The following is an 11,694-nucleotide window of genomic DNA, read 5'->3' as shown; positions in this document are numbered from 1 at the left end:
ACTACAACAACTACAACTACAACAACTACACACAACACTAACAACACTCAACAACTACAACACAACTACACTACACAAACTACACAACAACTACAACTACAACTACAACAACTACAACAACAATACACTACACAACTACAACACAACTACAACAACTACAACTACTAACAACTACAACTAAACAACACAACTACAACTACAACAACAACTAAACTACAACTACATACTACAACTACAACTACAACAACTACACTACACAATAAACACAACACACTACAACAACACTCAACTACAACAACAACTACAATACAACTACTACAAACAACTACTAAAATACAACTACAACACAACTACAGCAACAACAACAACAACACAACTACAACTACAAAACACAGCAACAACTACAACAACAACAACATCAACAACAACAGCAACTACAACAACAACAACAGCAACACTACAACAACAACAACAACAACTACAACTACAGCAACAACACAACAACAGCAACAACTACAACAGCACAACAGCAACAACATGCAACAACAACTACAACAACAACAACAACAACAACAGCAAAACAACTACAACAACTCAACAACAACAACAACAGCAACAACAACACAACAACAGCAACAACTAAACAGCAACAGCAACAAACTGCAACAACACAACAACATACAACAGCAACTACAACAACAACAAACAACAACAAATACAACTACAACTACTACAACTACAACTAACAGGACAACAACTACAGCTACAACAACAACTGCAACTACAACTACAACTACTACAACAACAACTACAACTACAACACACACTACAACACAACTACTACAACAACAACTACAACTACACAACAACAACTACAGCTACAACTACAGGAACTACAACAGCAAGTACAAGAACAACAAGAACAAGAAGAACAACAAGAGCAACAACAACAACAATAGCAACAACAGGAAACAGTAACTAGGATTCTTGTTTGAGAAGTATATTTATTTTTTTTACTGTAAACGGGGAAGTCCATAGAGATCAAGGTGTGTGTGTGTGTGTGTGTGCGTGCGTGCGTGCGTGCGTGCGTGTGTGTGTATGCGTGCGTGTGTGCATGCGTGCGTGTGTGCGTGTGTGTGTGTGTGTGGTGTGTGTGGTGAGTGTGTGTGTGTGTGCGTGTGTGTGTGTGTGTGTGTTTGTGTGTGTGTGTGTGTGTGTGTGTGCGCGTGCGTGTGGTGAGGAGAGAGAAGGTTCCTATATACCGGGACAAAGGGGCAGTGGTGTACCTGGTCTAGTTTTGCAAGTTAAATATGACTGATATGGGTTGGGTCTTATTTCCTCTTTCCCCATGGATGGACACACACACACACACACACATACACACACACACACTCACCACACACACACACACACTCCCATCCCCCATCCATTCTCGTGACATTAGATCATTAGATGGAGGAAGGTTCAGGTTACTTGGGCTGTAGGTGTGGTTACTGTTTTGTTCTCTCTCTGTGTGTGTGTGTGTGTGTGTGTGTTCATGTGTGCGTGTGTGTATTTCTGCTGAGGTTAGGGCCAAAGTCAGGTAGGTAGCCGCCAGGTAGCTCTGTTGTTTGCTGTGGCCTGATGCTGTTGTCTTGTCTGCTTCATTTCCGTCAGCACACCTGTCCTCCTATCCATCAGGCTCCTCCCCTAGCTTCGGGGCTTCTGCCTCCTGCCTTTCTGTTAGCTGGTTTAGTATAAAGGAGACGGACAGAGAACCAGAGGTATTTGTGTTTGTGTGTGAGATTGTAATCATTCCATTGGACACTAAAACTCCTGCATCACAAAACGACTCCAGTCTACTGCATCCAGGGAGGGCCCGCCACACACATTAATCACATCTTCAGTCTCCAGACGCTAGACTCCACAGTCTCTTCAGCAACACTGACTGTCCCCTACAGTCTCTTCAGCAACACTGACTATCCCCTACAGTCTCTACAGCAACACTGTCTGTCCCCAGGAGGCTGGACACACAACAACAACTATTACAGTAACTAGGATTGCATCCGGGGATTCAACACAGCAACCTATCCTCTGACTCAGTCCTTACAGCCCAGCTGACTGTTCCCAGGAGTCAAGAGTCGGGATAACATCCAAGGATCTCACCGGTCTCCACAGCAAACTAATTTCACCACTGACTGTATCGGACCCAGCGTCACGCAACAACAAATCCAGGTCTGTTTTCATCCAAGCAGGGATAGCAACCTAGAACCTCTAACTTAGTCTCTTTGGACTCACTGTTCTCCCTACTCTTAGGCTCCAGGATGACGTCTATGGCAGGTCGGCTGGCCCGTCAGCAGGAGAGGGAAAACGGTGTGGGAACCAACCAGCAGGCGGTAAAGTTCCTCCAGCAGGACTATGAAACGCTGCTTCAGGGCTGTCTGGAGTCCGGGAAGCTGTTCCAGGACCCCTCCTTCCCAGCAGAGAGCAAGTCTCTAGGGTTCAAAGAGCTGGGGAAGTACTCCTCCAAGACCAGGGGACTGGTGTGGAAGAGACCCACGGTAAGAGAGCACTTTTGAATTCCATATACAATCTAGGATCTAGATGTATAATGATAGGGTGTCTGGCACTGACTATCAGGTACTCTGTCTGGTTTAATTTAAAGCAGGGAAAAKGTATTATTATTGTGTGATGTACCAGTTTATCAGTGTGTTAATATATATGTTTGTATATAATGTAAAGTGTACTCAGTGTCAAGTTTACAATTCATTTGAAGTTTAAGCTTGTCACTACAAAAGGTGCTGGGTAGAACCATATATGGTTTGTTCCCATAGCGGAACCGTTTTTGGTGCTAGAACTCTCTAAGTAGGGTTCTTCATAGAACCACCTGTATCTAGAACCTTATATGAAGGGTTCTGCCTAGAACCCTTTATGAATGGTTACACCAGCCTAATTAGCCTTTAAAATGTAATGCTTTATAACAATACATTATGGTCTAGTTATACCCTAACAAAGGGGTGTTAGGAAACTCCTGGTTTACACATCAGGCCTGTAAATCACATTATCCTGGCTTGCAAAGTGATGTGTAGTTCCTATTGGAATCTAGCTAGATCAAGGATATCCAACAATTGGAACTTTTAATCACTTGCAACCTGCATTCAGATTGACGGCCGGGTTAGCGAAGATTGCTGTGCGAAAAGGTATGCTATTTATCTTTGTGTAAGCATAAGGTTAATCAACCAATCAATGTACATGCAAAAACGTAAATATTGAAACAATTCTGAAAATCGATCTGCAATAGAGCATGCTGGGAAATATGATAATGATGGGCGTGGTTTTGAGTGTTTTCCTCAACACAGAGTAAAAATGACACAATCCGACTCAACTCTGGTTATTAACAACAGCACAAATAACAACACAAAGGTTATTTTACACCATTGAGTGTTAAGTTAATTTAACTCCTGAATTAACACAAAAAAATATTACACTGAAAAACCAATGCTATGTAAAACTGGACAATTTGCTGTGTACCGTATACAATACACTGCTGGTTCATACTCCCTTCGATTCTTCTACTCTCTGTTCAATAAAATCACAGAAAATACTACTTTGAAAGACAGAAATCATGGCATAAAATATCAACTGTCAGTACTGTATATGTCAAATTATTAAGGGAATACCAGACACATGTACTGTACAATTATCCCCAGGTACCGTTTAAAATATTCTCACACCTATCTTTTTTCAAAATAAATTGATCAGATTACTCAAACTCTCGATGTTAACGTTTAAACACTGAAGTTAACACTAATGGTCAAGCACTATTTAAAAGAAAGAAAATAATACAATGAAAAAGGTTTTTCAGAATCAAAAGGGTTCTATGTAAAAATCCTTCTTGCCTTCCAAACCATCACACAGAACCCTTTCTTTAATTTTTTAGGATGAAAAAAGGTTTCTAACTAGAACTCTGCCTTTATAAATAACTATTTCAGAACCCCGTTTCCCCCCAAAAAAGGGTTCTTCAGATGAAAACGGTTCTTGGTAGAACCATATTTTTTTCCTAAGAGTGTGTAAAGAAGTACAGTCCCAGAGGAAAACAAGTGGTTATTGTTGTTGTACATTGCTGACATCATGTCAACCCAAAGATCTTTGTCAGTTACAATCAACATGCACAGTCACCTTTTAAAAGGCACCTTGGTGCAGGAAATGAAATGTACACTGAATGCTGTGCTGGGGATATAACTGCCCAGGTGTAGAACAATGGAAACACGACACAACATAATGGTAACCGGAGCTTTAGAGACATGGGGGGGTGGGTGGCGGTCCGTTTGTTGACACTGTTCTGCTTTCTGGTTGACTGATCTCATTTTGGATTGTGTGTTAGGGTTAGGATTTCAAATGACACACACAAAGACCACAGCATAGCCTCTCCTCTGAGTCTAAAGATTATTATCATTATAATTATTTTTTTATTTGTTTTACATTTATTTATCTAGGCAAGTCAGTTCAGAACAAATTCGTATTTACAATGACGGCCTACCAAAAGGCAAAAGGCCTCCTGCGGGGACGACAAGAGAGACACCACAACACTACATAAAGAGAGACCTAAGTCAGCAACATGCATGGTAGCAACACATGACAACACAGCATGGAACAACACGTGACAACACAGCATGGTAGCAACACTTCAACACTTGACAACAACATGGTAGCAACACAACATGGTAGCAGCACAAAACATGGTACAAACATTATTGGGCAGAGAGAACAGCACAAAGGACAAGAAGGTAGAGACAACAATGCATCACGTGAAGCAGCCACAACTGTCAGTAAGAGTGTCCATGATTGAGTCTTTGAATGAAGAGATTGAGATAAAACTGTCCAGTTTGAGTGTTTTTTGCAACTTGTTCGAGTCGCTAGCTGCAGCGAACTGAAAAGAGGAGCGACCCAGGGATGTGTGTGCTTTGAGGACCTTTAACAGAATGTGACTGGCAGAACAGGTGTTGTATGTGAAGGATGAGGGCTGCAGTAGATATCTCAGATAGGGGGGGTGAGGCCTAAGAGGGTTTTATAAATAAGCATCAACCAGTGGGTCTTGTGACGGGTATACAGAGATGACCAGTTTACAGAGCAGTATAGAGTGCAGTGATGTGTCCTATAAGGAGCATTGGTGGCAAATCTGATGGCCAAATGGTAAGGAACATCTAGCCGCTCGAGAGCACCCTTACCTGCCGATCTATAAATTACGCCTCTATAATCTAGCATGGGTAGGATGGTCATCTGAATCAGGGTTAGTTTGGCAGCTGGGGTGAAAGAGGAGCGATTACGATCGAGGAAACTAAGTCTAGATTTAACTTTAGCCTGGAGCTTTGATATGTGCTGAGAGAAGGACAATGTACCGTCTAGCCATACTCCCAAGTACTTGTATGAGGTGACTACCTCAAGCTCTAAACCCTCAGAGGTAGTAATCACACCTGTGGGGAAAGGGGCATTCTTCTTACCAAACCACATGACCTTTGTTTTGGATGTGTTCAGAACAAGGTTCAGGACAGAGAAAGCTTGATGGACACTAAGATAGCTTTGTTGTAGAGCGTTTAACACAAATTCCGGGGAGGGGCCAGCTGAGTATAAGACTGTAACATATGCATATAAATGGATGAGAGAGCTTCCTACTGCCTGAGCTATGTTGTTGATGTAAATTGAGAAGAACATGGGGACTAGGCCTAGGATCAAGCCTTGGGGTACTCACTTGGTGACAGGCAGTGGCTGAGACAGCAGATGTTCTGACTTTATACACTGCACTCTCTGAGAGAGGTAGTTAGCAAACCAGGCCAAAGACCCCTCAGAGACACCAATACTCCTTAGCCGGCCCACAAGAATGTAATGGTCTACCGTATCAAACGCTTTGGCCAAGTCAATAAAAATAGCAGCACAATATTGCTTAGAATTAAGGGCAATGGTGACATCATTGAGAACCTTTAAGGTTGCAGTGACACATCCATAACCTGAGCGGAAACCAGACTGCATACCAGAGAGAATACTATAGACATCAACAAAGCCAGTCGGTTGATTATTGACAAGTTTTTCCAACACTTTTGATAAACAGGGCAAAATAGAATCCAATAGATTAGATCAAAAAGGGGATTTTGTCAACTCATTGTTTACTCAGCTGACTGGATCAGAGAGTACCATCAGTCTGTTGCACTCTAAAAAAGCCAATTTAACCCATTTCTTAATCAGCATCATTCTGTGAGTAGAGTGGACCTCAAGAATTTGAGCGAATGTATTAAAGTTTGTTTAAAGCTTGTTGAGTCAATTTATAAATTCATGTTTGGCAACACTGTATGATGGTTCAGCTATATGCCCAAATGTTGACTTAACTCCACATGGCTACCTTACAACTGTACGTTGAATCAATACACTGAAATTGAAGGAGCTTTTTGGAGTAAAATTATATATATTTTTTTAAATCAAAACCACGCCCATTATTATCATATTTCCCAGCATGCTCTATTGCAGGTTGCTTTTCAGAATGATTTGTTTCAACACCATGTATATTGATTGGTTGATTCATCTTATGCTACACAAACATAAATAAGAGCCATTTTTTTCTAAATTAATCAAATTTTGGCACCCGTTACTAAGATGACTGTTCCAGTTTATATGATTTAGGTAGCCTAACTAATCACTCTTCCCCATGGCAGTCATTCTCAATGCATGTTGATTACAAGTTTCTTAAAAAGTACCTTGAAGAATAAACTAAAAGAGATTAAAGTTCCAGTTGTCGGATATTCTAACTCTGGCTGGATTCTAATAGGAATTACACATCACTTTGCAAGCCAGAATAATGTAACTGGTAGGCTTTATGTGGCCTGTAAACCAGGAATTTCAGACCACTGTGTTAGGGTGTAAACCAGGGTGTAACTAGGCCCTCAAAGAAAGACCTTTTGATGTATGTATTGTCTGTATACAGAGGTCATTGTTGTGTTATTGCCCCCATGGCTGACCAGGCAATTTCGAAGCTTCAATGATTCAATCTGCCTGTTTCCGCCTTGCAGAAAGCCTTTGTTGAGCTTAAATTAGTACTTAATCAAGGTAAAAACAAGTATATGTTATTTTATAAATCTCATAAACATGTATCTGATGATTTATGCATACTTACATTGGATGGGGCCCTTATTGACCGTGTCCCTGATTTTATAATTTCTAGGCATATGGATCGATGATAGACTTTCCGTCAAAACCATGTTGAGGAGTTCGTTAAGAAGTTAATAATTAAAATCTGCTTATTTCATAGGAATAGGTCCTGCCTTTAGTTAAATAGTAGAAAACAAATAATTCAGTTCGACATTCATTCCGGTCTTCAACGATGGCGATATCGTCTCTCTGAATGCGTCTGCCGCTGCATTGAAGTCTCCGGACGCAGTTTATCACAGTGCGTTATCACTACGCTCTGTATCAGTATTAAACACTTATAAAATCCCTATTGCATAAACTACCGACCACATCTCACTTCTCTGTTAACCTTCAGAAATACAAGATATCAGATACGATCTCAGGAATGACTCATTCTAGAGATCCCTTCTAGAGATCCCTTCTAGAGATCCCTCTAGAGATCCCTTCGAGGTAAATCTGCCTTGAGCTATTTTGCACATGGCTTGTGGAATGGTCTATAGGGGTTTGTCTGAAATTGAGTGACTTGGTGCATCTGAAGCAGTCCAGACGGCTATGTGGAAGAATTTGTTAATTTTTGATGATTCTATGATTGATCTTATGTTTTTTTTTTTTGGGGGGGGGTTGTGTTTTTTTGCTTGCTTATATATTTGAATGTGAACTATATATTTGAACTAGTCTTCTAACTTGCCCCAGATCGTTGCTGTAAATGAGAATGTATTCTCAGTCAACTCACCCTGGTTAAATAAAGACAACTTTTTTACCATTTTTATTATTCATAAATAGTTTAATTTCACACTGGGGAAATATGCAAATAAGGTAGAATAAATTCTTAACTCGAATTGTTATTTCACACTAAAATTCTAAATTGAGTGAACGTACAGTTGAACTTGAAAATGTATGTTGGTTCAACTACAGTTTATGCCCAAATGTTGAGTTAACTCACAATCCTATTGTAGCTGGTTACAAATAGATTCCTCTGTCTGTTCTCTCTCTCCTGTGATTGCTGTAGGATTTGACAAGCAACTTATCATACGACAATGCTTCTCAATCATGTACAGTGCTCACTTGTAAGAATAAATATATAAATCAATGAATTACTGTATTTCACAAAGGAATTTTTCTGTCTCTCAAATGTGACTGCTGTAGGAGTTGTGCTCAAACCCGAAATTCATTGACGATGGAGCCACCAGGACTGATATCTGCCAAGGAGATCTGGGTAAGCATATTTCACAAAGGGAAGGGGTGTTGCTGTAAATACTGCTAATCCCAAGATCCTCCTCCCATTAATAACTGGCTTTGTGTCCACCAACAGACAGTGAAGGAGACTACAACATATGTTTGTCTACAGAGATATTGTCTATAGATGTATTAAACGTAGGGCATATATTTGTTCTGTGATGTATTACAGTGTTTTTTTTTCTCAATCGCTTTGGTGCCATTTTCACAAGTATGTGATGCAATTTTTACAAGTGAATTTTCTTAGTACAAAACTCAAAACAGATCATCAAAAAAGCACATTTTCAATTGACTAAAGTGCAACACACAAAATCACACAGTCCCTTTTTCACAAAAAATCATCAGTGTTTCATCTAGAAATACATGTTTCACATTGCAATACATAGAAAGGAATTGCTTTTCGCAATGCTCACATTACCTATGACATGATCATCTTCTCATTTGAATGGCGCCGGAGGAGATGGCTATCATTTTACGGGCTCCTAACAATTGTGCTATTTTGTGGGGGTTGTTTTTGCGTTGTTTGTAACTTATTTTGTACATAGTGTTTCTGCCACCGTCTCTTATGACCGAAAAGAGCTTCTGGATATCAGAGCAGCGATTACTCACCTCCAACTGGACAAAGATTTTTTCTTTAACGAGTCGGAYGCGAAGGATTTACTCGAGATACCCGACCAGGCCCAAATCCCCGTCATTCGCATGAAGAGAAGACGCCGTTACAGAGGACACAGGTCAGGGTGCCTTGTGAGAATTCGTTGGAGAGTGGGTAACTCGCCTCTACCATCCGTCCTTTTGTCCAATGTGCAATCCTTTGAGAATAAACTGTATGAGTTCCGTTCAAGACTATCCTACCAACGGGACATTAAAAACTGTAATATCTTATGTTTCACCGAGTCGTGGCTGACATGGAACATACAGCTGGCTGGGTTTACGCTGCATCGGCAAGAAAGAACAGCTGCCTCGGTAAGACAAGGGGTGGAGGTCTGTGTCTATTTGTCAATAACAGCTGGTGCACCAAATCTAATATTAAAGGAAGTCTGGAGGTTCTGCTCGCCAGAGGTAGAGTATCTCATGATAAGCTGTAGACCACACTATCTACCTAAAGAGTTTATCGTTATTTTTCGTAGCTGTCTATTTACCACCACAAACCGATGCTGGCACTAAGACCGCACTCAACGAGCTGTATAAAACTAGACTGCACGGCCAGGCACGACTCCACCACCATCATTAAGTTTGCCGACGACACAACGGTGGTAGGCCTGATCACCGACAATGATGAGACAGCCAATAGGGAGGGGGTCAGAGACCTGACCGTGTGGTGCCAGGACAACAACCTCTCCTTTAACGCGATCAAGTCAAAGGAGATGATTGTGGACTACAGGAAAAGGACGGCTAAGCACGCCTCCATTCTCATCGACAGGGCTGTAGTGGAGCCAGCTGAGAGCTTCAAGTTCCTTCTGGTCCATATCACCACCAAACTCTTATGGTCAAAAAACACCAAGACAGTTTTGAAGAGGGCACGACAACGCCCATTCCTCCTTAGGAGACTGAAAAGATTTGGCATGGGTCCTCAGATCCTCAAAAAGTTCTACAGCTGCACCATCGAGAGCATCCTGACTGGTTGCATCAATGCCTGGTTCGGCCTCCGACCACAAGGTGCTACAGAGGGTAGTGCGTACAGCCCAGTACATCACTGGGGCCGAGCTTCCTGCCATCCAGGATCTCTATACCAGGCGGTGACAGAGGAAGACTAGTCATAGACTGTTCTCTCTTCTACCGCACGGCAAGCAGTAACGCAGTGCCAAGTCTAGGTCCAAAAGGCTCCTGAACAGCTTCTACCCCCAAGCCATAAGACTGCTGAACATTTAACCAAATGACTACCCGGACTATTTACATTGACACTCTCCCCTTTTTTTCTCTGCTGCTGCTCTCTGTTTATTATCTATGCATAGTCACTTTAGTCACTTAAAACAACTCAATTGAGAAGAGATCATTATGTTGTGTTTTGATGATTAAATCAATGTTCTCGTGATATTTCACAGTAAACKTATATATATTTGGATCAATGATTGTGTGGTGAAGGACACAACATTAACGCACAATAAAATAGTTTTGAATATGAGACCTGCTGCGTTACCAAGTGCTGTCAGTTTTTCGAGTTGTGTACTTAAAACTTTAAACTTGTTAAAACTTCAACACATATTTTATTAAAATAGCACCAAAGAGATAAAAAATAAATAAAACTGTGGTATTTACTCTCCTGTGTGGGGTTCCCTCCCTGTCTTGTCAATATCGCTGAGATGTTYCCMCTGTTACGGGTTTGTAACTGTGACAACACAGGATGTTTGTTGTACGCGGTAATCTGGCAGAACCAGACGAGTGTGTCTCTGAATATTGCATACAGTATTACAAGTCCGGCACACGTATAATATATATATATAAAGAGAGAGATGAATCGGTCCGGAGAACATCAGAACTCTTTGCAGAGAATGGTGCCGGAGAAACATTCCAGAACTCTTTGCAGAGAATGGTGCCGGAGAAACATTCCAGTACTCTTTGCAGAGAATGGTGCCGGAAAACATTCCAGAACTCTTTGCAGAGAATGGTGCTGGTGAAACATTCCAGAACTCTTTGCAGAGAATGGTGCTGGTGAAACATTCCATAGAATGCCTCAATATGTCATAAAGAGAGTGAATCACATGGCAGAACACGAGGAAACATACCGGACACTACAACCGTCTTTAAACCTAGCAACGATCTAACTTCCACGAGTGTAAGTAGTTGTAAAACAAGTCCCCTAAAACAGAAATTAAAGGGAAAATTCACTAAGGATCTTGGAAAAACGTCTGTACTTGTCTTTCTCACACTAGCAATGACTGATATACTGTATGGACTGTTTTATCTACCTTAGTTGAATTCTGGATGAGAGTGTTTGCTCAATTAACAATATGTAAATGTCAATGAATGGAGAGTGTTGAGGATTGGGAATAACTACATGTTAAACCCTTGACCCCTAACCCCTGACCCCTGACCCCTAACCCCTGACCCCTGAGCCCTGACCCGGACCTGGAAGTGAAAGATGCCAGCGTAGCGATCAGTGACGTCTGTTCAGGAGGAACGACCTAGCCAGCACGCTCTCGTCCAGGGTCAGTGATGCAATAGCAGCCAGCAGCCAACAGTCACCTGTAAATACACACACACACACACACACACACCACACACACACACCACACAACACACACACAACACACACACACACACACACACACACACACACACACACACACACACACACACACACAC

The 11,694-nt window shown here is 41.4% G+C and overlaps 1 protein-coding gene across 1 annotated transcript in view; it reads left to right on the top strand.

Moving 5' to 3' along the window:
* The first annotated feature begins 1,612 nt into the window (after positions 1-1,612).
* LOC112077880 (calpain-2 catalytic subunit) overlaps positions 1,613-11,694 on the top strand; it is a 26,986-nt gene continuing 16,904 nt past the window's right edge. The window contains exons 1-4 of the mRNA XM_024144287.2: positions 1,613-2,214; positions 2,296-2,540; positions 8,302-8,371; positions 8,969-9,135. Coding sequence (XP_024000055.2) covers positions 2,304-2,540; positions 8,302-8,371; positions 8,969-9,135 — 474 coding nt within the window. The 5' untranslated portion in view covers positions 1,613-2,214; positions 2,296-2,303. The remainder of the gene's footprint in view (positions 2,215-2,295; positions 2,541-8,301; positions 8,372-8,968; positions 9,136-11,694) is intronic.

The sequence above is a fragment of the Salvelinus sp. IW2-2015 genome, unplaced genomic scaffold (assembly GCF_002910315.2).
Source record: "Salvelinus sp. IW2-2015 unplaced genomic scaffold, ASM291031v2 Un_scaffold5017, whole genome shotgun sequence".
In the NCBI taxonomy this organism is placed as follows: domain Eukaryota; kingdom Metazoa; phylum Chordata; class Actinopteri; order Salmoniformes; family Salmonidae; genus Salvelinus; species Salvelinus sp. IW2-2015.
Note: the sequence above shows the minus strand (reverse complement) of the source record. Positions and strands in the feature narration are given on the sequence as shown.